The sequence below is a fragment of the Neopelma chrysocephalum genome, unplaced genomic scaffold, assembly GCF_003984885.1.
Source record: "Neopelma chrysocephalum unplaced genomic scaffold, ASM398488v2 Primary Assembly neopelma1_133, whole genome shotgun sequence".
NCBI classification, from domain to species: Eukaryota; Metazoa; Chordata; class Aves; order Passeriformes; family Pipridae; genus Neopelma; species Neopelma chrysocephalum.
In genome coordinates this window covers 439,179-467,122 of record NW_020897795.1, presented here as the reverse complement: position 1 = coordinate 467,122, position 27,944 = coordinate 439,179, and the positions used below count along the sequence as shown (strand labels likewise).

Sequence of the window (27,944 nt, the reverse complement as noted above, 5' to 3'; positions counted from 1 at the left end):
TTCTCAGTGATTAAATTTGGGAAGTAACAAATGCAAGACCAGCCTGTTGAATGTGTAATATTTCAACTATCTCGTACACATTCAGTTTCTCTTTGCCCTTGGGAGATAACATTAGAGTAGTTTTTTGTATCTTCAGTATCACGTGTGAACTCCAGTAATTATATCCAACCAAAGGAGATTATTTTTGAAGGGGTGATGCACAGACCAGATAAAGAAAGTTGCCACCAGGTACAGAAAGTTGCTCCTGTCCTCTGCTTCCAGAACTTATCAAGTGTGGATCTAAAGGAGGAGGCACAACTCACTGCATGTCATACCAGAACATTAAAACAGCATTTACCTCAAGGTCTTACTGCATTAAAACAAACACAATCCCACCATACAAGATGCAAACATTTTCATACCTGCTTTACAGACAGAAAAGTCAGTGTAGTAAGAATTTAAGCTGTAGGTCTAACTGCATTAAACAAACACAAATCAGATGTAGATGCAGCAACAAAAGAACCAGTCTTGGGAAACAAGCAAACAAAAGCCTCACCACAGTTACATGGTCAGTACTTGTTTAAAAACATACTCACGGTGCTCTACTCCATGAAGTTCAGAACGCTTACTGCAGGACACACACATATATACTCTAAATACACAACAAAGATTGCTGCCTCACAAATTAGTCACTAGCATTTCCCTCCTCTTAATGTAACCCAAATTCATCAGTTCTTTATTTGCTGTGGATCTGTTATGTGGCAGTGCTATCTGACATGTGCTAAGCAGTATTTTCACAGCTTTAAAACTTGCTAGACCAAACTGGGAAAACCTGCATGCCTATAAGAAAGATAAGAACAGTACTCTTGTGCAGAAGTAGTGCAGAGGTAATATTTGTACAGCTTATGAGCCTATAATTCTGATCTTATTGGACAATGACTTAAAGAACAGGCACAGCCCCAGCATTACGACAAAACCCAACTATCTAAAATCTTAAAAACTGTGTAGCTCAAGACAGCTAAACATAAATTTGCTCATGGCAACATCAGAAGAAAATCTTTGTGATGTAGGAACAGATGTCACTGTACATTTTTCATAATATGGCATTACCCGCTGTTTTGTATGCATGGCTTCACTGGATATATTTAAATTATATTTCATAAACACTCTAACTTCTTTGTTCTAACTATATCAAAGTAAAGTAGGAATAGCCTAGTCTTTATTAGAAGTTTCTATTTACATGAAAACTTACCGTAACCAATCACTTAGAATCACAGAATATGCTCAGTTGGAAGGGACCCATCAGGATCATCGAGTCCAACTCCTGGCTCTGCACAAGACAGCTCCAAAAATCACACCATGTGCCTGAGAGCATCGTCCAAACACTTCTTGAACTCTGTCAGGCTTGGAGCTCTGACCAATTCCTGGGGAGCCTGTTCCAGTGCCCAAACACCCTCTGGGGGAAGAAAATCTTTCTAATATCCAACCTAAACCTCCCCTGACAACTTCAGGCCATTCCCTCAGGTCCTGTCCCTGGTCACCACAGAGAAGAGATCAGTGCCTGCCCCTTCTCTTCCCCTCACAAGGAAGTTGTAACTGCAGTGAGGTCTCCCCTCAGTTTCCTCTTCTCCAGGATGAACAGACCAAGTGCTCTCAGCCGCTCCTCACACGGCTTCCCCTCAAGGCCCTTCACCATCCTTGTGGCTCTCCTTTGGACACTCTCTATAAGCTTAATATCTTTCTTATATTGTGGCACCCAAAAGTACCACAATATTCAAGGTGAGGCCACACCAGTGCAGAGCAGAGCAGGACAATCCCCTCCCTCGCTCATCTGGTGATGCTTTGCCCCCAGGACACGGTTGGCCCTCCTGGCTGCCAGGGCACTGCTGACTCATATTCAACTTGCCAGTGACCAATACCCTCTTTCCCAGCACTGCTTTCCAGGATCTAATTCTCCAGTCTGTCCATACATCCAGGGCTGCCCCATCCTAGGTGCAGAATTCGGCATTTTCCCCTGTTGAACTCCATATGGCTGGTGATTGCCCAGCCCTCTAATTTGTTGAGGTCTCTCTGCAGGGCCTTCCTCATTTGAGGGAGTCAACAGCTCCTCCCAGTTTTGTCTCATCTGCAAACTTGCTTAGTGTCCCTTCCAGTCCTGCATCCAAGTCATTTATGAAGATGTTGAAAAGCACAGAGTCCAAAATATTGCCCTGTGGAACCCCACGAGTGACAGATCACCAGTCAGATGTTACCCCATTCACTATTACCCACTGTGCTCAACCCATGAGCAATTGCCCACCCACTACACGATGTGTTTATCCAGCCATGTGTTGTCCAGAAGGATACTTTGAGAGACAGTATTGAAAGCTTTACTGAAATCCAAAACCATTACTTCAACTGGCTTCCCTTGATCAACTAGGTGGACTAGTCAAAACAAACAAGCAAAAAAAATAATCTATTTCATTATATTAAAAACCTCAATTACAGAAAGCCTGACACAGCCAAGACATAATTATGATGAACATCAGACAGAGATGCATAAAAAGTGAAAAGTGCAGTCAGAACATTCAGTGTGTCAAGCACGGTGAACGTGATCCCAGCTGCACAGTACTTCAATATAATTAAACCACACTTCTTACATAATGTAAGTTAAATGACAGGCGAGAGTGAAGTTAACTATCTACTTTCTGGTTCAGGAATACCAGCATTGCAAGGCTATTAAAATCTTTTTTTAAAGAGCACAATAAATAACATGTCAGCATCCCCCTTCACTTCAGCATTTCTGACCTGTGTGCACAAAGCAAACAATATTTAATTATTTTTGTATTATAACAAAAATCCAGCAGGTTTGAAAATGAGACCTAATTCTCTTGTATAGACAGAGCCTGGTTTAGGCAAGAAACAAAAAAATGCTTTACCCTGTGATGTACCCACTGCCCTTTCCCCGCCTTCTCTACAGTCTTCTATTTGTGGCAGTAAAATCCTGCTGAGTTTAATTAATGCACAGAATTCACTTCCTATAGTTTCATTTTATTACAAGAGAAATAAGACAAGTTAAAGTATTTATTTGTGACAAGGGATATTAGCTGCTTTGAGCTTATTAACGGAAGTAACCAGTAGTATAGCCCTGACGTTGAGGGAATTATTACTGTAGCTTTTTGCCCAATTTCTGCAAAATGTTTTGCAGTCAGATCCAAGGGTTATTTCTGCCCTAAATGCTCAATTACATGAGCTGGTGATTGATCTGGAAGCGCAGCCCAGAAGACCAGGGCATACCTAATAACCTTGGATTCCCCTCCACCCCCAAGCAGTTTATCTGTCTGTTTGGAGGAATGGTAGGGCTACATTTTGCAGCCATCAGTTGTGGCAGCGGCTTTTGAGGAACAAGAAAGTCAGCTTTACTGTAGCCTGGATAATCAGAAGAGTGAAGCCACAGCACTTGGAGCAGTGTTAACGCCAAAGGGACACAACCCATCTCTTGGGTCATGAAGCAAGCATTGAGGTCTGTCCAGTTGCAGCTATGCTGGCAAGGGTATCAAGCTATAGCTCATTCAACTTGACTTTTATGAATATATATAAACATTCAGGCTCAAAAAAAGTCACCCAAACTAATAGATAGTGCAATAGCTTCCAATTATAGGTAAGAAAGTCAAGCTATTAGTTTTATTGTCACTGACATTCTAGGATGTAAGTAGAAGTCCAAATATCGCCACAAATGAAGTTGCAACCAGGATGGCCTGGGGTCATTCACACATGCTGCAGTCCACCTTGATTTAAATCTTAGAGCTTATCTAATTTTTTTCATACCTACATGCAGCTTTAAAATGCCTGAATAGTAAAACACTCAATGAACATAAACCAGAGATGGGATTAATATTTGCCCTACAAAAAGGTAGTTATAAACTGTAGATCTAGAATGTTTCACATAGGAATGATATAAATGCTATGACATAAGGGAAAGGTATTCTCTCACATGACTTATGAGCTATGTTAATGGAATTCTCTGGGAGACACTCTAGTCCTGTACTACAGTCATAAGGAACAATTATAAAAAGTTCTTACAGGCTTGCAAAAAGCTTATCAAACTATATTCATTCTCTAAGCTAGATCTTCTCCTCTGTAACAAGCTTGCAACTAGAAAAGTAGTAGTACAAGGACAGCTCTACAAAGTCCACTTTTTTCCCTTACAGATATGGTATTATTTTCCATCATCTGTCAGTCACAATGAAACTGGAAGGGAATGGAGAAAATCCAACTCCATTCGCTCAATTCTTGTTAGCTGTTCAGAGCTGACAACTCCATTAAATAAACAGCAGACCCCATTTTAAGCCCCTGTAGCCTAATCCATAACCAAAACCTAAAACAAATACCTTGTGAAAATGCACGGTAATGCCCTTTTCCCGTTATTCTTAAACAGAAAAAGCAAAGTGAGAAGACAGAACAAACCTGTTTGCTCAAAAAGCTTGAAAATTTAAACAAACATATCCACTATTTTCTACCTCCAAAAAAATTTGAGTTCTTTAAACATAGAACTTCACTTTCGTACACAGTTCAAAGACAGTCTCAAGTTGTAAATTATGCCTCTAATTTCCTTCTTATAGATAATGAACACATATACAGTCATGACATAAGCTTGAACAGTCTTTAATCATACTGGGTGCCAATTACAGATACATAAAAAACAATTCAGCTAATTAAATACAGGTGTCAAAAGACATTCTTGATGCCCAAGGGAAAACTATCAGCTGGACTCCAGATGCCACAGAAGAAAAATACAGTTCTCCTGTAGGTCCTATGACGACATTTAGATCTGTAAGCCTGTCTTAGATCACCTGGAGCACATAAAGTGGCACTCAAGGTCTGTATTTGGCAGTTAAATCATTCAAATAGTGCCACTGACCTCCATATATCATCTCAAGTGCGTAACTTTCCAAGAATAAAAAGCTGACTCTGTATCCAAAAATGTACAACACCAGCACCCCAAAGGGTTCACCTTTAGCAGTGACATAGTAGAGCTTGGGCTGTTACAAATCAATAATAGCAGCAGTCACAGAAAAGCCACTCACCACACAGGAGATTAAAATAAAATATGATTATCTCTCTCAAACATCAGGTTACAGGCTCTACTGTCATTCTGGTTTGGGCATATAAGTAAAATATTATCAGAATTTTATTTCTGAAATATTATTTACAGTGGTGTTATCTCAGTCTATTCCATATGTTCTCTGCCCTCAAAAAGCACATAAGAGCAATTTTTGTTTGCCAAGAATACCTGTGTTGATTCACGTAACCAATTAAAAAGCCAATAGCAAAGTGTCTGTCTTAAGTGCATGGCTCTCTTTCTCTATTCTCTAATATAGCAACAAAAGATAAAGTAGATTTTCAGCACAAAAGAACAACAAAACCAATTTCTACATCAACCTATTTCCCCAATTTGCAAACTTGCCAAAGAGAGCCAAAGAACAACATGGCAAGAAAAATCTTCCTCGGTAAGACTTGCAGAAGAAAGGAGGCAAAGCACTTACCGTGTCTTGAGATTTATCTTTGACATCATAGACGGTCAGTTTTATTTTAGTCTCCTCATAGATGGGGTATTCCGGTGGGAATGTCACACCAGTCAAAAACAGTGGATCTCTTGTACCCTGTGTAACATGAGTAAACATTCAGTAAGGTAACAGCTGTGCAATGTGCAGTATGTCAGTATGGAGGTACAGAAACCCAAAAGATGTCAGTTGTCTACAGCAGAGAGATGGGAACAGAAAAGTGTTGCTACCCAATCAATCAGGAAACCAGACAAGTTTAAAACTTTGCCAGGAAATTTTAAAAACAAACAAACAAATGAACAAAACCCAAACAAAACCACAACAACTTTCTGGAAAGTTTTTAACTGGAAAAGATATTAAGTGTTGCTGAAACAGAGCCTAGCAACATGTCTTTAAACAGCTCAGCAGCAGATATCAGTATCTGGAACACAACCTGTAACAACCAAACCCTTTCTTACTCCCACGACACTTTCTGAAAGTACCGCAATTTCATCTTAATTTAAATGAACTAAAGATATAACTTGCACGCACATACAAAATAGAGTGATCTTCATTAAGTCAAATAATAGGTGCATATAAATGCTACAGAGACTCTCTGTATTACATTAAGGATATTGATTAGTGGAACAGGGATTAAAATACCCCTCTTTAGGCAGTAGTGCAGTAAATTAACTTTCCTGTGCTTTGTAACATTATGATTTATATTTAAAAGCTGTACACAGAAGTAACTATATCATAGCTTCAGATATACAATTAAATGAATCATACAAAATGTTGTTTGTAATTTCTTAATGTTTAATTATACTTAATTTCCAAAGATTACCAGAGGCTTACGTATCCTTAAATTTTCTATTAAGTAAAAAAAAGGCTTGTGCATGATAAAGATAATTTATCTCAAAGAAAATAACTTTCTGTGCCCCTGCCTTCCTCTCCTCCAAAATTTAACTACAAAGATGAGAGCCTTGACAAAACAAATTCAGAAATGCTTTGAGATCTAGGACATTGTGTTAGAAAATGAATCAACTTGTATAAAATAAAAAAAAATATCTATTCCATCTTCTGCACGACATCATTCCAGACAGTCTGCAATGAAGCATCCTGATCAGATACAAGATATTTGAATTAAGCAGTTTCAGGATGGTTGAGGGCTGAAAGCATAATAATTTAATTAGTAGTTGGTTGAAAGTAAATCACACAAAAGAGCTCATGAAATATTCTCATTGTATTTAACAGTTAAAACAAGCCTTTGGCAAAATCGCATGTGTGTGTTTACCACAAGCCTTCCCTGTTCTTAATGAGTCTCTCTGGTAAGTTAAGCAAGTTACACCTACATTGCCTGCTCCCACTTAATTTTCTCTGAACCATTTTTGCTGTTTCTGACACTGATGCTTACAGGGCAATGTGAGGACTAGCAAAGCAGCCTCAGACAGCTTTTTGTTGTAATATGTGATGCAAGTTGCTAATTATTTTATATAAAGTCACAGACATTACATACACACATTCTTTTCCCAAGTTATAGAAGTAGGCTAGTATTTTTCAAATTGCAAAAGCATCAACTCTCTAATGGAAAAAAATAGAACAAGAAACAAACTGGATAACAGATCACACAACACACCTATGTTCTCCTGCAATTTAAAAATACTTCACAAACTCCCTACTACTCTTAATTCAGTTTTACTTTGCATTGCATTGTCCCTTTATGAGAGCAACTATTCCCTGTTTCATTCTAAACCTACGTCTGGGGAACTGGAATATTCTCCATGCCTCTACTTGGAACAACAGAGCTTTCATGAAAAGCCAAGTTAATTTCTGTTTATCCTGGTTAAATGCCAAGAACTATGGAACACTTAGGTATGCTTTACTAACTGCCAGAGTGTGCTTGCCCTACCTAAGACTATGCACTAACTTGTTTTATTTCTCATTCACTTTCTAAAGAAGAAATGAGCAATTCATTAATCAACACGTTAATTGAATAAGAAAGAGTCTCACCTCCACGATTTCAGTGCTTGAATACCTCGTCAAAATGTGCTCTGCTGGATGCACCACTGAGACTTGTATAAACGTATTCAGCTTCCGATCACGGGTAGCAGCCACTAGATCCTTGCATGCTGGAGACAGTACAAAATAAAAACAAAATTCTCAAAAGAAATCTCTGGGAAAAAAGCTGTCACAGGCACAGGACAAAGCAGACCATGCTCCGGCTCCAGATTAAATCTCTGGAGACAAGTCGATTTAACAGAGGAAGTCCCTTGGAAGTAACTTACAGAAATAGGAAGTCACATGCTGCAAAACTGAACTGAGATCTCGTTTCCACTAAAAATACTTGCAGCTTCTGCAAAGCTCCCTGCCAGAGGCTCACGGGCTCCACTATATGAACGTGCGCGCGCATAGGCACACACTTACACACGCTGCAATAGTAGTTCATTTTACATAAGCACTCCTTTAATTTGCCCACAAAGTCTCTCGTAGCAGCCTAACTTGATCCTCTCTTGTCTGACACTTTTCGCACTTACACAACCATTTTAAACACATTCTAAACCAGCTAATTGCTATCAGTGATTGGGTTAGTTTATACGGTCTGTTACTACGGTATGAACTTCTTAGCAAAACTAGTTATTGGGTATAAACCTACATACCTAAAAGCAGACAGCAAAATAACCAATTCTTTTGTCAGTGACAGGCATGTAAATGAGAATAATTGTATTCTGTCTACATGGCATCATTATTAAAACTCATTCTACCTAATAGAGAAATTCAGTTCTTGTTTAATAATTCATTTTTATCCTGGGCTCAGAGTCAGGCAGGTGACCGAGTTCGTTTTTCAGACTAACACACCTTGTGCCTTCTAACTGAAAGGATGAAAGCACCAAAGAAAAAGAAGGAGGAAAGAAATAAATGCACCATTAGCTGCTCTGCAGAAGGGACATGTGAGTAATGGGGCATGCATTGGCTCTAAAGCAAAACCCACCCACCTTCCATTCTTCACTAAGGAATATGCAACAGTGAACACTGTGGTGGGATCTACCCAGTGCTTTCCACAGTGCAACAAACTACGCTGGGATCTTCGAAGCCTGAGGGAAGCAAAGAATAGCTTGCAGTTTCAGAGAGGCTAATTGTCAAGAAAGAGCTGAGGATATTTTCTAGGAGTCACTGCCAACCAGGGGCTTCCTCAAGTGAGGGTGACCTTTAACATTTTAAAAGGTGAGGCAGATTATCCTCACAGCAAGCAAACTTGGTGTGACGAGAAGCCAAGCTAGGAAAGCTCTGATACGTACAAAAGGCCAATTCAGCTTGGTTTATACTTTTTTTTTTCCTTTGGGCTTGAACCTGCTGTTTGAGTAAATAAAAGGAAAACTGGCTGAAGCATTTTTTCCACTCTTTTATAACAGTTGAAAGAGACAAGGAAACAATTAAATCTAACCTTCAGAGAATAATTTCAAGTGTTTGCTTTAGTCCAAATTGCCAATTAAATCTCTTGGTACATAGTCTCAAAATGATCCTATGATAATTTGGTGGAAAAAATGGGATAAGCATAAAAGTTTGTGCATGATGAAATCTTTATGAAACAGCTTATGGAAGAGCACCAGACTCAAATAGCAAGTTGCCATCAATTCCTTCCTACTAAGACTCACCCCATTATTAAAATGACTAAATATTAGCACTACTTGACATGACCTGAAGAATTATGTGAGTAGATTTACTGAAAAGCAGTTACTAAAGCACAAAAGGTTGGGCAGACACCCACCTATTTGAACTATGTCCTTTCTAAAAGCTGATCAGAGATGCAGTGAAATTTCCAGATACAGCCATTTCCCCCACAAATCCTGATCTTATGCCACCACACAATCCTTAAATGTTGCACTCTATAGTCGTGTTTTTAGAAGATAGCACAGTAAAGCACAGTTTCAGAGGAATGGCACGAGAGCTCATGTTCACATCAGAAGCTGGAACGCAGAGATATAGTCACTTTTCACACCCACCACAAAGGAAGGCTAGCCAGCTCACAATTTAATGGAATACACAGAAAAGGAAAAACAGAGAGAGACAGAAACTTAGTAAAAACAAAATTAGATGCCCCCCAAAAACACCACCAGTGACTCTGGCAGGAACCCTACAGCTGAACTCTTGTAAAAAGTATTAATGTGTGATGAATGGAGGTAAAGCCCCTACAAATAACAGTTAGATTCATTTGTGCCATGTCTCAAATATGTTATCTAGATGTGACTAAATCTTTTAGCTGCCAAGAGCACAGGCTTTTATCCTATTGAGAAACTTTTAACAATAGGAAGAAGATTTGCACTAAGTGGTCACCACCTTGGTGATATCTGAGCATAGGAGACAATTCATTTTTGTGACAGTGAGGCAATCCAGTCATTAGATCATTTTTCCTGTAAAAAGGCGGCTTCGCAGCATGATCTTGAATTTCACTGGATAGAGCTGACAGGAAGATAACTCATCTGCATATCTCTGGTGGGGAGGATCAGCAGAAAGCATCAGAACTCTTTGGGAGACTCCAGCACAGAAGGATAAATGAAATTAAATGAAACCTGCATCTACTTCAATGATAGCATTATTTATCTCTATTGTGACACTGGGCAACTGCTGTTCACAACTACCCTGTCAGTCAGAGAGAGGATATTCAACAAGGTTATTCCTGGTAGAGAACTGAAGATCTGGTGTGACACAGAATTTGTCAGTTTAAGCCACAGTGCATCACTTCCCTCAAAAACAGCCCGAGTGAAATGTTTAACAAAACATAGGGACTACTTTTAAGCTGATGTCAAAGAACAGAAGCTTGCTATATCCTGTTCACAGCCTGACAAGTTTCACAGTCCCATGCTGCATGATTGCCCTTTGAACTATTTTATTGGCAGTATCTCTGAAAATCTTAGGTCTTCTCAAAGACACAGTCAACACTATTCGGACACTGTGAAACACCACGTGGCTGTGAAAGCAGAAGACCAGTATATGTTACACATTTAAACACATCTGTTAGGCATTATTGGCACACTACTCAAAAAGAAACTGAGGAAAATACAACCATGAAAGGCATGCTAAGGATGTTTTCTTAACTGCAAATGTAACACCGTGACAGCGGGTAACAACATCAGCGCATTTTCCATCATAACCTACACCCAAACACACCACATACGTAGGTCACTTCACTTTTCAAAACTTCATTATGCTTGAATTAATTCTGGAAAAACTCATCAACAAAACTCAGGGAAATGAAGTGACAGCTTGTACTTACATGCCAAAAGTATATGAATCTACTTGTTGTGACTGTTGACTCAGTGTGTAAAAGCCTGAGTCATCCATTCCCCTGGTGATCCCACCTCTGCTAAGCCTATCCACGCACAATGAACGTTTCAGGAAGAACTGCATTAGGAATAATTTTTGCTTTAATATCAACAAGGAAGAAAGTTAAGATAGCAGGAAGAAACAAATCCTCTACATATTACACAAAGGAAAAGGAGGCAAGAAAGCAGCAAAGTAGTCACTATGTGGAGCGCAGTAAGAAAGGCTGCACAGAAAAAGAATTGCTCTAGAATATATTCACAAATACTCATGCATTTTGCAAAATCCTGTGGTCTACATATGAAACTGTCTTACCATTTAAAACACTTGAAAACAGACAAGACAATCAATGTTATCCTTCAACACTTATTCCCAAAATAATAAAAGCAATAAGAATATAGTTATTTCATTTCCATTACTGTTGGCATTCTAGTATTAAAACTATAAGAGTATTCCTACGTGAATCCCAGTAAACAAGTGCTCCCTCCTCTATCAGTCATGCCTGTACATTGTCCTGTACATTCCAGCAGCACTATGAAGCACACAAACCACATGTGCTGTAAACACAAACCTCACGAGTGGATGTTTGACTCTCAAGTCCTGCACAGTCAGTATTTCACTGTTCTCTGTGCTGCACTGACACGATGGCTCTGCTTTTCATCCTCCTGTGTGCATGAGTGCCCACATAAAAACAATACAGGGGAAAGACTGGCTACTGCTTCCTCAAACCCAGGCTATGTAAACAAAGGAGAATCTTGCTTCAAGGTCTCCCATTCGTGGGATCTGGGAGAATTTTTTTAAAACAGTACCTATATATGGGAACAGAGTTCAGAGAGAAAAACTAAAAAATCCAAAAGACTATATAACAATAAAAAGGGGGAAACAAACAAAACAAAGAAACAAAAGCAAAACTCTAAAATAGAAACAGCCTGGAAATTCATCATCTACCTTCTTCCAAGCTATAACATTCTGACCAGGCACTCAGTACTCTGCTCCAAGCACTGTGACCTCTGGAGACACAAGAAATTAATCTGGCTGAGAAACAGGGGGATGCAGCATCTCCCAGAACTGAAAAAAGATCGAGTAGCCAGAACAAACCACATGGGCAGAGGGAATGAAGGACATCCTTAGCTCGGAGTTCACAGGGTTGTTTGGGAAGGAAGCCAAGGACTAGTCCAAAAGTTAGGAAATGGCATTGAAACTGCATTGTTTTTGTTAGTGGGGAAAATTACAGCACATTGGTGAATGTCTTCTCATACTCTGGATTCACACGATGTGTGTATTAGCCTATATGACAATTTTCAAGGTAGCTCTTTCTCTAACCAGTGACAGAAACACCATTTCCCACAGCTTCATTCCCTCCTATTTTCCAAATCAAAACAGATTCCAAGGGGCTGGCAAAGGACAGGAATTAACCACCATAGCCCTGTTGTCTCCAGGGCACGCTATTTTGTACAATGCCAGAACAGAACAGAAAATTAGTAGTATCTGAAGACAAGGGGCATGGGAAAAGCCTGTGTGTCTCACACACACATATATATGTGAACATAATGTTCGGAACTTTTTCTATTTCATTGAAAATGCAGCAGGATTATTATCCCAAAGCAACTTAGTTTATAAATAATAAGGTACAGTCTGTCTTGATAAACTAATTAAGTGAGGTTTAGCTATTCCTTAGTGGGCAAAAGGACACATTAAATAAGAGAACACCACATTCAGACCTGTGATATATGCAGAACACTAAACACTACACAGTTTGCTTTCCTCCACCCTGGGGTGTGCTGTGGATGGCAGGGAGGCATAAGAGAAGATAGTGCACATCGCTGCTTCTTCTGCCTCCACAGAATACACAGCACTGAAAAAGAATACCTTCAGTCAGGCACACATAAAAGCTCAGGAATAATCCAACTTCAGAACATACAGGAAAGTTTTGGCCACAGTTTTGAATTAGGAGTGTAAATGCAACTGCGAGAGGGATGAGAACGAGCAGTGTTGTGTTCTCTGCATGGCAAAACATGCCTGAAAGCAAAAGGAGACAAAGGTTTGAGGGCTGCTATTAGCACAGAATGGTGTTAATGAGCATGCTTGACACTGCTCCATAATAAATATTATTAATTGGTTTGTCTTAAATACTACTAATTGGCTGTCTCATTCACGTGCCAGCAGGAATGCTTCAGTTTGCTGACAGGTACAATCCCTGCACTCTGGGACCAACAGAACAGGGAAGTTGTTCCCACAACAATTTGCAATGTGGACTCTCAAAAACATTGACCATACAACACTAAATATCAGAGGATGCAGCCACAAAAATTATTATATCCACGTTACTACAAACCGAGGGTACAGTTGCACAGTCATTCAACAGGTATGCAGTAGGAGGGGCAGTCATTAATTGTAATGACCAAAATAGATGCTCTGATTTGGATAAGCACTACAATAAAAAGAACTCTAAGGAACAGAAGACTATATTTGGAACACATATACAAATAAGTAAAGAACCACTGATTCTTATATAAGATAAGGTTCAAGATTACTGTTTCTGTCTCTGGAGGTGAGAGACTTAAAACAAAATAATATATCTGTTCTCTGAAACATACAGCTGGTTGTTAAACTAACCTAGTTATATTTTCAAGGAAATGCACATACATAAAACAATTAGTATCCTTCAGGGATCCCTGTAATTAACAGCAGGAAGAAAATTTCTACCAACAGTCCAAGCAGAAAGAGATGACAAGGAAGTCTTACCAAATGGAGCATAAAAAAAGATATCTCTATGACATCCCTGCAAATACAGGTTGTGGGGGGACAAACCAAAAAAAGCCCAAAACCCACAAACTCCACCAATATTAGCAGTATTAACTGTAAATAATATATCAATATGCTGCCCAAAAAAACATCAGTCATTACCCACTTAATTTGTAGCTAAAAGAACATGATTATTTATGAGTCATCAAAATAAGATATGTGAGTGCTGCTGGGGGAGAAATTCTGTATGCTGATGGAGGGTAGGGATAAGTGATCCTGCCCAGGAGTTGAGATGCCAGCTGCACTCATCATCCTACTTGCAGATGAAGTGATAAATCCAGTCAGAACTACCACTGTGCAAATCAGAAGTGATCTATTTCAGAGTAAGCTCTGCCCACCCTTGGTTTTGCAGCACTGAAGAAATTTTGGGGTTTATGTCTTTTGTGTTTTACTGAAAGCCCTACATGGCCCTAGAGCAGTAAGTAGAGCCCTTTCAAACTGCATCTTTATGCTTCCTCCAAGAAGGTTAAACGAATGCTGTTGAGGAACACATCTAGTGCAGGTAGCTCGGTGAGCAGCTGCAGTGGGAGCTGCAGGGTGAGCTCTGGGGGGGCAGAAGCCCCAGGCAAGAGGTCATGAACTGCTGACCCTTTACATAACAAAGGGCAAGGGGACCTGTGGCACAGCCAAGTGAAGGGGCACTGGGAGACATGGCAGGAGCTTAGACTGTGAGGGTATAAAAGCCCAGGGGTTCTTTTGTTCTGGGTCCCTCCACAGAGGCACCAGCTCAAACTGTTGTTTTATTACTTAGTTATTGCACCAATATTTGAAGGACCTGGATGTCTGAGATTGCCATGGGAAACCTGGGGTGGAGCCAGAGAGGAAATCTGGTTTGACTGTGAGTGAGTGTGGAGCTGCCAAGGGGCCTCAGTCCCTGCTCAGGTGGTGGATTGTAGCACAGGAAGGCTTCCTTAACCAAGCAAAGGCTTAGTCTGCAACTTTTCATTGCCATTACCAGCATTCCCTGGGCAGGGGTTTCAGTTCTTCCGAGGTGTTAGGGCAGGTGTATTTCACATTATACCTCTGCTACTCAGCCTGGACAACCCCAGTTACTTATAGACTTGAAGTACGAGAGATGCAAGAGGCTCGTGAAACAGTTCATAGACATACAGTTCACAGACATCCTATTTCCACTGCAGAAGTGAATTCACAGTTACATGTGTTAGTTAAGCATCCATTCAGTGCTATTTACAGTTGGTAGTGCACTGACCCCTTACTAACATCAGATGATCTGTTCCAGCACTCTCTATAGTGCTCCAGCTTTATTTACAATGGTGTATAACTGACTTCCACCAACTCCATGCTCAAAACTTCAGCTACACAACAGCAATGAGGTCATGGAAAAGAATTTCTAGCTTTGTTTGGGAAAGCTGGTTCCTTAAGTGATGAAACAAACTGCTCTTGATCAATGTTTTTAAACTCCTTTAATTTTTGAAAATGTATCTGAGGGTGCATGTGTATCTTTTTCAAGTAGCTATGAAAATATAGTTTTTCCAAAAAAGACTGCAATTCCTTACTGAGCACACGGCACAGAAAGCTCTTTCTCAGAGATGCTGCAGTGGTCTAGTGACAGCAAAGCAGAGCTCTTTCTGTTTACTTTAGATTCTCAATTATCTTCTTTACCTTCTGTTCAAAACTATTCTGCTCATGGCACCAACCTCTTAATGATATTTATGTTCTGACCTTCAGTTTTCTGGTGAGAGAAATGAGGAAAGGGGGGGGAGGGAGGGAAGGAGCTTGAAGCCTTACAAAAACTTGCTATATGTTACTACACTCAAAAATATATCCATATCAAAATCGATTTTGATACTGCTATTCCAAGGCTGTAATTTATTTTGATATTGTTGGTATTTCAGAATACCAGAAAAGGGTCTAAGTCTCTTGGAAACAGAGCTAAATACTGTTTCCCCCTTCATCTTTTCCCAATATTGCCATATCGAGTACCTAATGAAGAAATAAACTTGCTGTAATTTCTGAAAGAAATTTCTCACTATCCCAAAAATAGAGCATTTACAAGTTAAAATACCAGATGAAGAATCAGAAGGTCAGCAAATGGTAAACAGATTTCTGGTTTTCTTTGAACTATAACCTTCTTTACCCTATAAGCTCACAGAAAACAACTAGAACCTGTAACAATTTCTTTCAGGTTTTATAAATAAAATATATTCTACTGGTTCCTAACATTTTCCATGTCTTCAGAAATAAAATAAATGTAAAAAAATACATCAGCAATACCACAAGAAGATGAAAAGAAACACAAATGCCAAGTCTCAAAGTTTACAGTCTGCCACATCTGTTTTCATTACAGCATACATTGCTTCCTTTGACATGAGCATTTATGCACTGCTATACCAGTTGTCAAGTGAAGCATTATGTGGTTTTGATCCTCAGTGTGCAGTATTACTTTACAACACTGTAGAGACAGACTTCTTTTCTAATATGTAAAGAAAATTCATCTGTTGCTTAGCCTTACTCCAAATCCATGTCATCATATGCGTCTTTACAAGATACTTTCAGGCTTGGCAAGGAGGGAAGCTTCCCTTGCAAAATATAGAAAGGCAGTCAAGCAACACAGTCCAGCAGCTACAGTAGATAGACAGCAAGCTTCAGAAAGAGCTCTAAAAAACCTGAAATCTTTTAGGGTGCTTCTTCACTGTGGAACAGCTGCTTTGAGCAGCTGTAACTGAGCTTCTCTGGCTCCTGGATAGAAGCCCAGCCACAGGACTCCAGACCCCAGCACTGTTTCACTGGCAGGTTGTGCAGTCTGGACAAGACTTCAGGGTCCCTCAACTATGTTGCTGTTACCACCCAAGCTAGCTGATATTAACATTAACCTGAGTACACCTGAAGAATGCTGCAGTTTTAGAGGCTGCAATAAGGATTTCGCATGAATTTCTCTGGAGCTAGATGTCTAATTAATTATAAGTTAAGTGACTCTGTGGCCACAGCCCTGTTGCCCATGAGACTCTGCTAATGAATAAAACTATTAATTTCTTCTGTAAGTAAAAATGTAACATGGTAATCACATCAAGATGTAGCAGGGAACTATATTACCAACAGTAACTCACAAAAGAAAAGACAGATAATAGTTCAACTTGCAAGCAAAGCTATTGCTGGCCTGTCTTACTGAACAGCCTTAAGATTCACTTATCTGAGAAGAGTTGTGTCCCTTCATTTACATGTGCCAAGGATGGAGACTCCAGGGAAGCATGAGAAAGTAGACTGAACTTCACAAAGGTTCAAGAAACGCCCCAAAAATAAAATAGTAAAAAAACCCACACCAAAACCACCTCTGCAACATGCCTCAAGGGAGCATGGCAGGAAGGTGTGAGCCTCCATGCATAGCGCTCAGAAGAGATAGAACGTGGCCTTTAAAAAAAGTAAGGGCAGTATATGATTGACCTGTATGATCGTACATTTTTTTTCAATATTTTTAACCCCCCTCTCTGCTGGGATCCCAAACAACAGCCTGGTTCACTATTGGTTCCAGTTGCACAGGTGCCTGTCAAATGCTGAAAATTACTAGTGAGGTCCTGCCTAAAAAGAGAGTCCTTCTGCACAAAATAGAATGGAAAGAACTCACTAATCCCTCAAATATGCCAGAGGTCACCTTTTAGCAAAACAAAACCCACGCTTTTTGACGTGTCTCAAAGGAAACCAGACTAAAACGTACTTCAAAGTCAAGGCAAAGAAGAGCAAGACACACTTTTTATCAAAGGGAAAAATAGATTTTTGCAATCCAGAATAATCACTTTTAGCCCTGTAATGATTAGATTTCCTAGTCAGGAAATGCATGATAAATGCTAAGTAATCTGCATGGAAGCTGCAGTTAAAAGGAGAAGATGTTCTAACATAAGTAAGACTTGTCTGAAAAGGTGGCAATTCCGGATTAATACCTAAATTAAAGATCCAAATGAGAGACAATGCTTTACTCCTCAGAGGATTGTGGAACAGTTATTCTGAAAAATAAATTAAGATTACTTTAACAGCATGGGAACTGTATAAGATAGCAAAGTATAACCCCATTATAAGGAATTAAGAAAATATATATTTGTATTTTTCACATGAATGAGAGTCCAGAAATAATAAAAGCTCACAGATCAAAGGTTGTGTCAGAGGAAGAGCTTCAAGGAATACACCTCCCATGAGAATTCTGCATTTGTTTACTCGCATATTTGGAAGAAATAACCTTTACTCCTAAACTTCTCAAAAAATTTATCTCAACCATGAGAAAAGTATAGGGTGAAAAATACCATACTGACTGTAGCTGTTGTGATCACTTAGATGTCATTTTGATGTAACATTCTTAAAGCAGCATATACATTTGTATTTTCAGTTTCTTCAAAATCAACACTGAGCTCAAAGATTCTGGCTTATAATTTTTAGTCTATCTTAAATTTTTATCTCACAGATTTACAAAAGGTCACCAGTTTGTATTTTGAGCCAGATCTAAAAGGGAAGACATTAATGATTTCTACAGAGTAGCAGGGCCCCAGAGAGAAAATTTTTATCCTTACACTATAAATACACTCTCATTTCTAGCAGAAGTTTCTTCGAGGGTGAAAAATTGCTATTTACATGTTACGATACTATCTTGAAACTGCCTTGATTTTGATGTGTTGACACATGTAAAGACATAACTAACTTCTTCCCAGAAAAATAATTTTAAATGATTTCAGTACCTTTGTACAAAGAAATATTAGTTAGGGATTAAAGGAGGGGAGGATGGAAAAGGGGAAAAAAATCCTTTATTTGTATCTCTAGAGAGACCCCCTGGCAAATTTGAGATTTAAATCCAGGATGACCTGGGTACTGCTGCTCTTCATCTCAATGGGAACATGTTCAGACATTAAAGTTGAAAACAGTGCTAGCCAATTTCAGTTTTTAAAGCAGCTCATTTACAATCCTACAGCCAACAATCCTCAAATTCTTAGTTGGGAAGAATTCTGGTCTTCAAAGAACACTAAGACCAAATTCTTCTTAACCCATCATAATGAAATTCTGCGCTCTTTCAATCCCTCAGAAATCAATCTTAAAAGCAACAGGATTTCAGATTAAAGCTTTAACTTGTTTTGCACATTTGAAAAAGATTAAACTAAACTTTAAAAATGCCTATTTATTACATTTCAGTTTCATATTCCACATAACGGGCACACAAAAAACACACAAAAATATGGCTGATCACATTAAGTAAAGTGTCCATAACTGGACTAGAAACTTTATTAGCCACAGGAGGTAGGGGTAAAACAATGAATAAAAGCATTCTTAAGCATTTTGTTTGTTTTCAGTGAAGCCCTTCCAAACACCTCAGGTCAGTCTGCTAGTCATGCTGCATCTACTGTTGTGTGGGATTTTGTGCTGCTGCATTTAGGAGAACTCCTGTTTTCTCAGGGCCTTCAGGGGAACCTCATATTTAAGTCAAAACTCACCCCAGGAAATGCATTTCAAAATTTCCAAAATTAAGTACATCTATAACTAACGTATTTAAAAGGGGAGGATGATTTCAGTCTTCTATTAATTAGATGTTTTTCTATTTATGTAACTTCTGTTTCCACATATAAGGATTAAAAACAAGTCCACTGGGAAATGTTTTATAACATGAAAGTATTACTGCAATTATTTCTACAGGCATATTCTGAGATGTATTTAACAACTGCCAATTGAAAGACAAATGTTCAGTTAACGCAGCACCATTAGAGTATAAAAACCTAAAATGTCAAGAGCTATCATGCTTTGAATTATTAAAAGTGTTTTCAGTTATATATTATTGGCCTAACAACACAGAGTTGCTTCATGTCTGTTTAGCCATTTCCATTCTGCACAACAAGAAGCATGAACTACATGATTACCGTATCCTGGAAATCACCTGCTTGCTTTTTCTCTTCCAAATAATCTATATACCATTTCGGAATTACAAGGTGACTTTATCTTCAAGGAGAAAGACACGCAAGGAAAGAGATGCGAGGAATTCTCCAGGCAATTCTTCATGAAGTGTTTTACAGTCCGGGCTAAGGTTAGAAAAGACCAGCTGCAAAAAAGTGACAATAAAAAGTCGAGCGTAAAGTCTCAACGAGACAGAGATACCCACGAGTGGGTTTTAAACAGAATACTCTACGCCCCCACACACCTGCTACCTGGCTTTGGAGGTATTCAAAGTCTCCAGATATTTAAGCTTTGAACTGTAAGAGGTCCCTACATACCTGCAGGTTGGCTCCTGGGCACGTCCCGACTGTCTCAGCCTTGGCAACGCTGAGCAGCTTCAAGCCAACCTCTGGCCCTGTCAGGATCTGAAAAGCACACACCTATCTTGACAGTCTCAGGCTGGCAGGCAGTGGCAGGGCACAGCTGCTAGTCCATGTTCTGCAAAAACATCACTGCTGATTTCCTTCACAACATACCCAGCAGGGAGGCTGAAGGAGAAATGGTGCCAGTGCCCCTCTTAATTCCACAGAGCACTGGACCATAAAGAGGTCAGACACGGGACAGATCCACAGGTTTAGCATCCTTGCCCACCTCTAACATAGCAGCTGCAAACCACAAAAAGCTGCAAATGATTAGACAAGAGAGAGGAAGACTTGAGAATCTGCTTGTATCCACTCAAACCGTCCAAACCTTGGTTTTAAAATAAGGAAGATTTTCCTGACAGCAGGTGCAGAGGTGACAAAAGATAATTTGAAAGGTAATTTCTGTATTTTACATACATCATTTTACATTCAAGTGCTACTAGAGTCAGGTCCCTGTCCACTGTCACTCCAGAAGTCAGGTCCACCCTACTGGAAAAAGGGCACTAATCACTTAACAGTCATCCTCAGAGTATTTTGTCTTTGATCCAAATCCTTTTATTTGTGGAGAAAAGAGTAAGAGTTTCAACTCGGGATAAAAGTCCTTTTCAATTTTATTCCTGGCCAATGTTGCAAATAAATGTTTAGTAAACATTCTACTTAAAGCTTGCATTTTGCAAGTGTTCCCACTAGTAAGCATTCCCTGTGAGAATATATAGAAAAAAAGTAAGCATAATTTTGCACTTATACAAAAATCCATAAAAATGAGCAACATAAGGTATTATCCCGGCCAAGAGCATTTACAAAACTAATTAGTCAAAGCTAAACTTCTTTTCCCAAAAAGGAAGGTAATGCAGGCTGCTCTTAAATCCTTTATGGTGTGTTTAGTGTGCATCCCATAAGGGCTTAATAATGACGCAAGGGTGGAAGTTCCCTAAAACTGCTTGAGTTCACAGAGATGGCAATAATTTTAAACAGTCTAATTTTGATATAATTATAAAGTGATTACTTAGAGATCCTGGAGAATTTTTAGATCACAAGTAAGGTATCAACAATAGTCAAGTATCAACAGATACCTTATTATCCACATATGACGCAGAACATGAGTAGAGTCCACAGCAAACCCATCACTAACAGCTCTAAGAAGCCTCAAAATTCTTATTGAAAAGTTAAATGAAAAGTCCCTGGTATATAGATCTTGGAATCAGTCTTAAGCTTATTGATTCCAACCCCCCTGCACACCCACTATCAGTCACAGCATGTTGCATCCTGTTGGGTGTTGACCAAGGACAGTCTTCACAACCTCCCTAAGTCATCCAGTGTTTGACCACCCTCACAGCTAAAAGGTCTGTGTGTGGGGGTTGTGTTCTGATTGAATTTCATGTGTATTTAACTTCATTCCATAGGACAACTGAGAATAATCCAGCTTCCTCACCTTCCATCTCTCCCACCAGGTGTTTAGACACATTGATAAGATATCCCTGAGCCTTCTCTTCTCTAGGCTGACCAGTCCAAGCTCTCTCAGCCTTTCCTCAAATGAAGGATGCTCCAGTTCCTTAATCATCTCCAGTCCCTTAACCATAGATGTTACTTTTAGCATCCAAACTGATCCTGTCCAATAATTCCAAAATAAAAGTTATTTCTCATACCTGTCTAGAAAAAAATCCCAGAACTGTAAGGGGTACTGGATAGCACCAGAGAAAACTAAGATGTCAGTCACTGAAGCACAAAACCAGGAACACTAAAAATGGCTCTTAAGCAAATTTAGTGGTATACATAATTTCTTTTCTAAGTAGATATAAAGTTTAAAATTTTAATGCTACCAGACTTTGCAGTTTGATGAAAAAAAGCCCTGTTGCCAGAAGAAACAGTGTAATTTTAAAGGATTTATGAAGATGTAGCTTATTCTTAGTAATGAAGCTGTGGAGAAGACTAACACCTATTGCTGAAAACATTCTGCAGACACTGTATGTTTTCTAAGCCTCCCTGACAACAGCATAGTTAAGGAATTAAAAAAAAATCAATTGCATTCTGAAGAGTTCAAATGTCAGCTTCCTGGGAGGTAGGGAAAGGTTGGAAGAAGGCAGCAGTGCCAGGATTGCTATCCAAATCTCTGTTGTAGGTAAGGAAGTCTTACAGAGCTTTCTATAACAACAAAGGAATAACTTGTCCTTATTTGGCTTGTTGCCAAATGTGTACAAATATCTGCATTAGAAACTATTTTTAATAAAGATCTAAATAGCCCTCTTCATTCAGAAAAAATGTCCTGGATCCACAGAGAAATGAGTCATAGATTCACTCTGCACCAGGTAAGCACAAAGTCATCAGGTCATTCAAGACCTGGATCTGTGGTTGTGTGGGGATGTAATGGGAGAGTGGACTCAGTGCCAGTCTCTTCTAGGAAGAGGATGCCCATAAGAATTCCTTCCATGGCAGAAAACTGCCAGGTAAGCCATCATTCTGCCCTTCCCAGCTCAGCTCCTGAGCTGACACAAACCTCTGTCACTCGGTCTATTCTGCCACTCCAGCCCCCTAAAGACTAAAGGGGTAATAGGTCACATGTAGGTGCACACACAAAGACAGCCCTACAAACCAAGTCTCCTAGTATGAGACCCACATGGGAGTCATCCTAGGGAATCTGAAGAGCCTCATTTGAGAGAATGAGGTTTAAAGATTGAACTGGAAAGAGCACATAGGCTGGAAAGACAAGTAGGAGAAAGTATGCAGAGTAGGAGGTATTTTTTAGAGGGAAAAGCAGGAAGAGAAAAATAATGATGAAAAAAGAGCAGCAGTATGTGCCAAAAATAACTTCTCTCCAACTTAATGATCTTTAATCCTACATTCCTATGAACTAGTTTAAAAATACCCTGGAAACACAAGTTTTCCATTTCATCAGAATAATCTAAAAATTTATGTCAGATTCACCAGAACACCCAATACTTCCAGAAGTCAACCGTTATGCTTGTAAAAATACTGAAGGACAAATTAAGGTACCCACTGAGTTGTTTTTTGGTGGTTTTTTAATACCTAAGTGAGAAAAAAATTAATAATGTAGCTCAAAATTGACAGAACTGCATTAAATCTCTACCTACATCTATAAATTCTTAAGTAACTCTGGAACCCTTTTCCTACGTAACTTTCAATCAGCCTTACAAATTATCATAAAGGTTACTGATAGATATGAGTATTTTACCTCAGAAGATAGAATTACTAGAGTGAGTACCCTTATTGGTAAGGAATGAGGTAGATGAACCTATGATATGACTGAGTGGTTGTAATCAATCTGTTTCTAGTACCCAGCCTCACTGGGATACTGAACTGGCACCCAAACTCACAGAAAACATAGTTTTCAGTAGACACAACCTTATCCCTTTGAAATTTTTGATAAAAGGAATTCTGCAAATATGAGACAACAATTACACCATCTATAAGAAAAATGTGACAGACACAAAAGCAGCATTTTCAGTATCAAGAAGAAATTGATTTTACCTAAGAAGCCTACCAATTTTATTTATGTAAGATTTGAAAAAGAAAGGTCCTTCCTAGTCTTATCCTCCTTTTTCCCTGGCCTTGTAAATGCAGCAGTTTGCTAACTCTGACAAGATTTCAGAATTTGTACATTTTTGACAGAATTTAATCCTATTATCTGCTGCATCATTCGAGAGCTAAGATGATAAACCCCTGTCTCTCAGAATGGTCAAATTCTAAAAAACACTTTCAAATGTTAAATAGCTTTTCAAATTCAGGTATCTACAAAATCCTCTCTAAACAGATTAGCCATAGCTATTGAAAATTTATCTCTAGATAAGCACCTGTATCAAAACATGTGAGAGTCATTGTGAGAATCTTTATTCTCTTAGATTTAAAAGTTTCTCTTAGTCACAGCCGTGATTCAAGCGTATTTGTATTTACAAGGTTGTCATCCACTTTATCCTGACAGTTCAAATACAATTTTTTTCTTAAAAGCAAAAGCTTTTAAGAAACAGGAGATACTTCAATTTCCCAGAGCAGAATGGAAGAAAACTGCCCGAAACTCAGTTTGCAGCTGGTTTTAATACTGATACCTTGAAACATCCTCATGCTACTTACCACTTGCATCAGTACACTAGTGGATTCCTGTAACTCCATCATACTGGAATATGCTCAATCAGAAATTATTTACTCCCTCATGCTGGTTCATCGTCTGCTCTGACCCACTTCACAGTAAAGAAACACCCCAGCATTTAACAAGCCCACTGTGGTGACTAACTCCTACATAGCACAGTGTAATGTAGAATTTTAATCTCTAACACCTACACAGAAATTGAATTTACACAACTCAAAGCTGTTTAATGAAAATCATTAAGTATCAAATGGATGCCGACAAGTTCGAAATATTTCTGTGACTACTTCTATCAAGAATTGCTTCTTACTGACACAGAAACCAAGTAGATAACTCATGGAGTTAAAAAATGAGTAATGCTACACTAGATACAATAGGTTTTCAGCAACAAATTTTCATATATATGAACTACATAGAATAGATATCTATATAACTTTATATACGAATATATAGATAAAGAACTCTATGTAACTGTAAAGTGCATAGTAGTACAGAAAGAATTTTTCAGATTGTCTAAAGTGCAAAAAGCAGGCAGAACACTAACTGAACATCTTCCCAAATTCCATTACTGGGGATATTTGAGTCCTTGCATGTTCAGTAATACAATTAGTACAGATTAATACTTAACAGCTTCTCTAGCTGCAATGCAAAAGAAGACACTCCCTGCCCCAAAGGGATTGAAGGATAGATTTCCACAATTATAGTGCCTACAGGTACAGATTTGAAAATCTGGCCTAGTTCCCTAGGACTCAAACCCAGTATATCTGTTAAAAAACTGAACAAGGATACGAGTTTTTGAAAACTATTCTAGTTTTGAGCTTTTTGGGGTATGTGTCCATGTCCCCCACCCCCTATTTCCTGGATTTGGGTTTTTTTCCATAATTTTTTCACACATAACATGCTCAAAAGAGGGTTTAATATACAGTGAACACTGCAGGTTAGCAAATCAGAATGGTATAATACCTTATGCATAGAGTGAGGGGGAATATAATGAATGAAATTGGAAAGCCAAATAGAGAATGTAGACTGACGCTGTCAAACGGAATGGGACAGCCTTATGCAAGTGGGAGGCTGACTATGCCCGTAACAGAAGAGTTATGCAAGACTCTAAAGGCAAGATTTTAAAGGGAAGACACACCAATATATCCCCTTTGCATTTTTAGTTACTTCAGTAATGGCATTATGACTACTTTATTACAACAAAATGGCCTAAAATTACCAAGTCACGATGGTAGGATCTAGACAGCTTTGGCCTTTTAAAGAGGTGCACAACGCTGAAGGAGCAGAGATTCAAAAAATAATAATGTCTATAAAAATAATAATTAAAAAAAAAGGTTGGTTTCAGTTTGGCAAGGGTTCTCAAAAGCTAACAAAGCACTGTGGGAGGAGAAGTGGATAAAAAAGAATATAGAGTCTTGGCAAATCCATCCTCAAATCACTTTTCAACAGTGTTCACACAACATCTGCATACAATAAAGAAAGCTTCCATCCATCATCAACTGCTGCTAAAAGATGACAGTATGACATGACAGGTGATGGCCATTCACTACCTTAGAAGATTTTTGGAAGATCTTTTCACTTGTTGCTCTAACTGCACTGAAAGCGACTGGAAGTTACTCAAATTCAACTGCCTAAGTGGAGGAAGAAGAAACTCCCTTAGGAGTTAATGTAAAAACATTAAAAGTCCTAAATCAAACCCACTTAAACATGTCAACAGTCTCCTAGGCTGGGCTTGAATTGCTATCTCTTTGGGAAGATTTCTTTCAGCCAAAAAAGAATTCATCCCAGCAACACTTATTTACTAAGAATAAACTGCATTTAAGGCATCTTACGTGGCAGTACAAAAGTCTCAAAGCAGAAAGAAGCCCAATAAGTAGTTCCCAGAGGAAAATGAGAGCATTCTTTCGAGTCACATGGTAGCTTTTCTACTTCCTGGACATCTTCTGTTCAATTTAAATAGTCTTTTATCTACTTTTTGTTGTTGCTGGGAAGAAACAGCATCTAATATACATCTGTAAAACTAGGGAAAAAACCTGACTACCTTGTTTGGTGGAAGATGGAATTTGTAGGGGACCAGAACAAACTTCAGCAAAGTTAGAACAAAAAGGAGCAAAATGTAAAAGTAAACTGTAAAAATCACAAACCCAGCCTTCATTTTTATGGTTTTGCTACTATTGTTCCTAGCATGGCCAACACTTAACTTTTTTTGAGGGATAAATACCCTTCAGCAATAAGTGACGCCGTGAATTGGATTCATAGAGAAATGATCACTATTTAAATTTACTCGGAAATGTGATGATGATGACGACTTTTTTTTTTTCATTTTATTTGGCTAATACAACAGAGCAGTTATTCACCAACTTGTAACTTGATGAAGCAGAAGGATAACCAAGCTAGATGGGAAAGTTCTGCTACGATCAAGGCTCTGGCTTCAAGTGTGTGATATGGATAAAGCAAGTCTTTCTTCTTATCACTCTTCTAGGAACAGCTATTGCTGAAAGAGCTCCAAATTATGTTTCAGAATTGGAAAAATCATTTAGTCATGCTCTCTGAGCACCATCAGTGTACCATTTATGTTCACTATGCAGAGTTAAATCTGCTTCAAGGTCTTTTCCAAGAGATGCCATTACAATAGTACTTGGGGAAAAAAAAGACAGTGGATAATAAAAACTTCTGCATTTACAGGTAGACTGTTCTTGTATCAACTCATTACTTGGTAAAATGAATAAATAAATAACATAGAAATTTCTAATTTTAATTCTTTCAACTACTTGAAGTTTTCTGTAAATTGTGCACCATTTAATGAGATTTTGTAAAAAGACATAACCAGAAGATTTGCATTATGCTATACTTCAAATTTCACTGTCCATCAAATCTCACTGCCCTAACATATCTGCCAAAAAAATTAGAGCTTTTGGAAATGACAGACAGGTGTTCTCACTAAAATTACTGTCTGAATATGCCTACAACATGTGCAGGGACATTCCTTTCTATACAGGTGTTTAGATCACTATACCACACCCACAATATCCCTTACCCTCTCTTCACAACTCTAATCCATGAGACAAATGCAAAAAAAAACCACTAGAATGTGTCAAGATTAGTTCTACTGATCATTGAGTAATGAACTTTTTTGATTTTTTTTTTCTAATTTGTTTCTCCATGTTAACATCATGTTCATAACCAAGTTCATGTTTAAGCACTTTGCCTACCAACTGTGCCTTCTATCCTGCTCCCTTATTTTTCTGATTATTGGAGTTTTCTTGTGCTGCTTTGTCAGTTCACCATCAGGTAAATGCGAATACCTTTAGAGGTGCAAGCTCTTGAAAACTTCACAGTAGTGTTCACCAACATGTATGATATAATTTATTTCCCATAACAATTAGCTAATACTTTAGCTGAGTTGACATACCACACAGTAGCTATGCTACATCAATGTGAAGTCAGGAACCTACACCATATTTAGTTACATCTGGGACTCAAGGGATGGGATATTTTAAAGAAGCAGCCAAGAACAGTAGCTCCAAAATAAACATCTATGAAAGAACTAACCCTGCACACTTCAAAGTCATGGGAAAGATTCTTATCAGCTTCACTGTGTGTCAGATTGGTTTGTTATTCAGGCTCACTGTCTGTTTTTATTCCTTTTGCTCTGGTTCTCCTCTCTGCTCAGCACCCTGCTACCTCCTAGTGCTTCATGGAACAGCAGGCAGAACACGACGACTTGAAAAGCCAAACAACAGGAGAAAGTTTGCAAAGTAAAACTTATCAGCAGCTATAAAGTTCAGAAATCAGCCATTTTCCAAAGAGTCCCCAGAAATGCAAAAATCAAAAATCTTTGTCTAAAGAATGCTCTGACTTCAAAGTTATGTTACAAGTATGAGCAGGTACACTCCTGAAAATCCTGAGTGTATTGCAGTGGAAAGCTGTAACTCA

The 27,944-nt window shown here is 38.7% G+C and overlaps 1 protein-coding gene across 5 annotated transcripts in view; it reads right to left on the bottom strand.

Moving 5' to 3' along the window:
* The window catches only part of INPP4B (inositol polyphosphate-4-phosphatase type II B), a 312,873-nt gene that overhangs the window by 166,620 nt on the left and 118,309 nt on the right, over positions 1-27,944 (bottom strand). For all 5 annotated transcript variants that reach the window (XM_027698885.1, XM_027698882.1, XM_027698884.1 and 2 more), the window contains 2 exons: positions 7,512-7,630; positions 5,505-5,621 (listed from right to left, as the gene is read on the bottom strand). In XM_027698885.1, the coding sequence (XP_027554686.1) occupies positions 5,505-5,621; positions 7,512-7,630 (236 nt within the window). The remainder of the gene's footprint in view (positions 1-5,504; positions 5,622-7,511; positions 7,631-27,944) is intronic.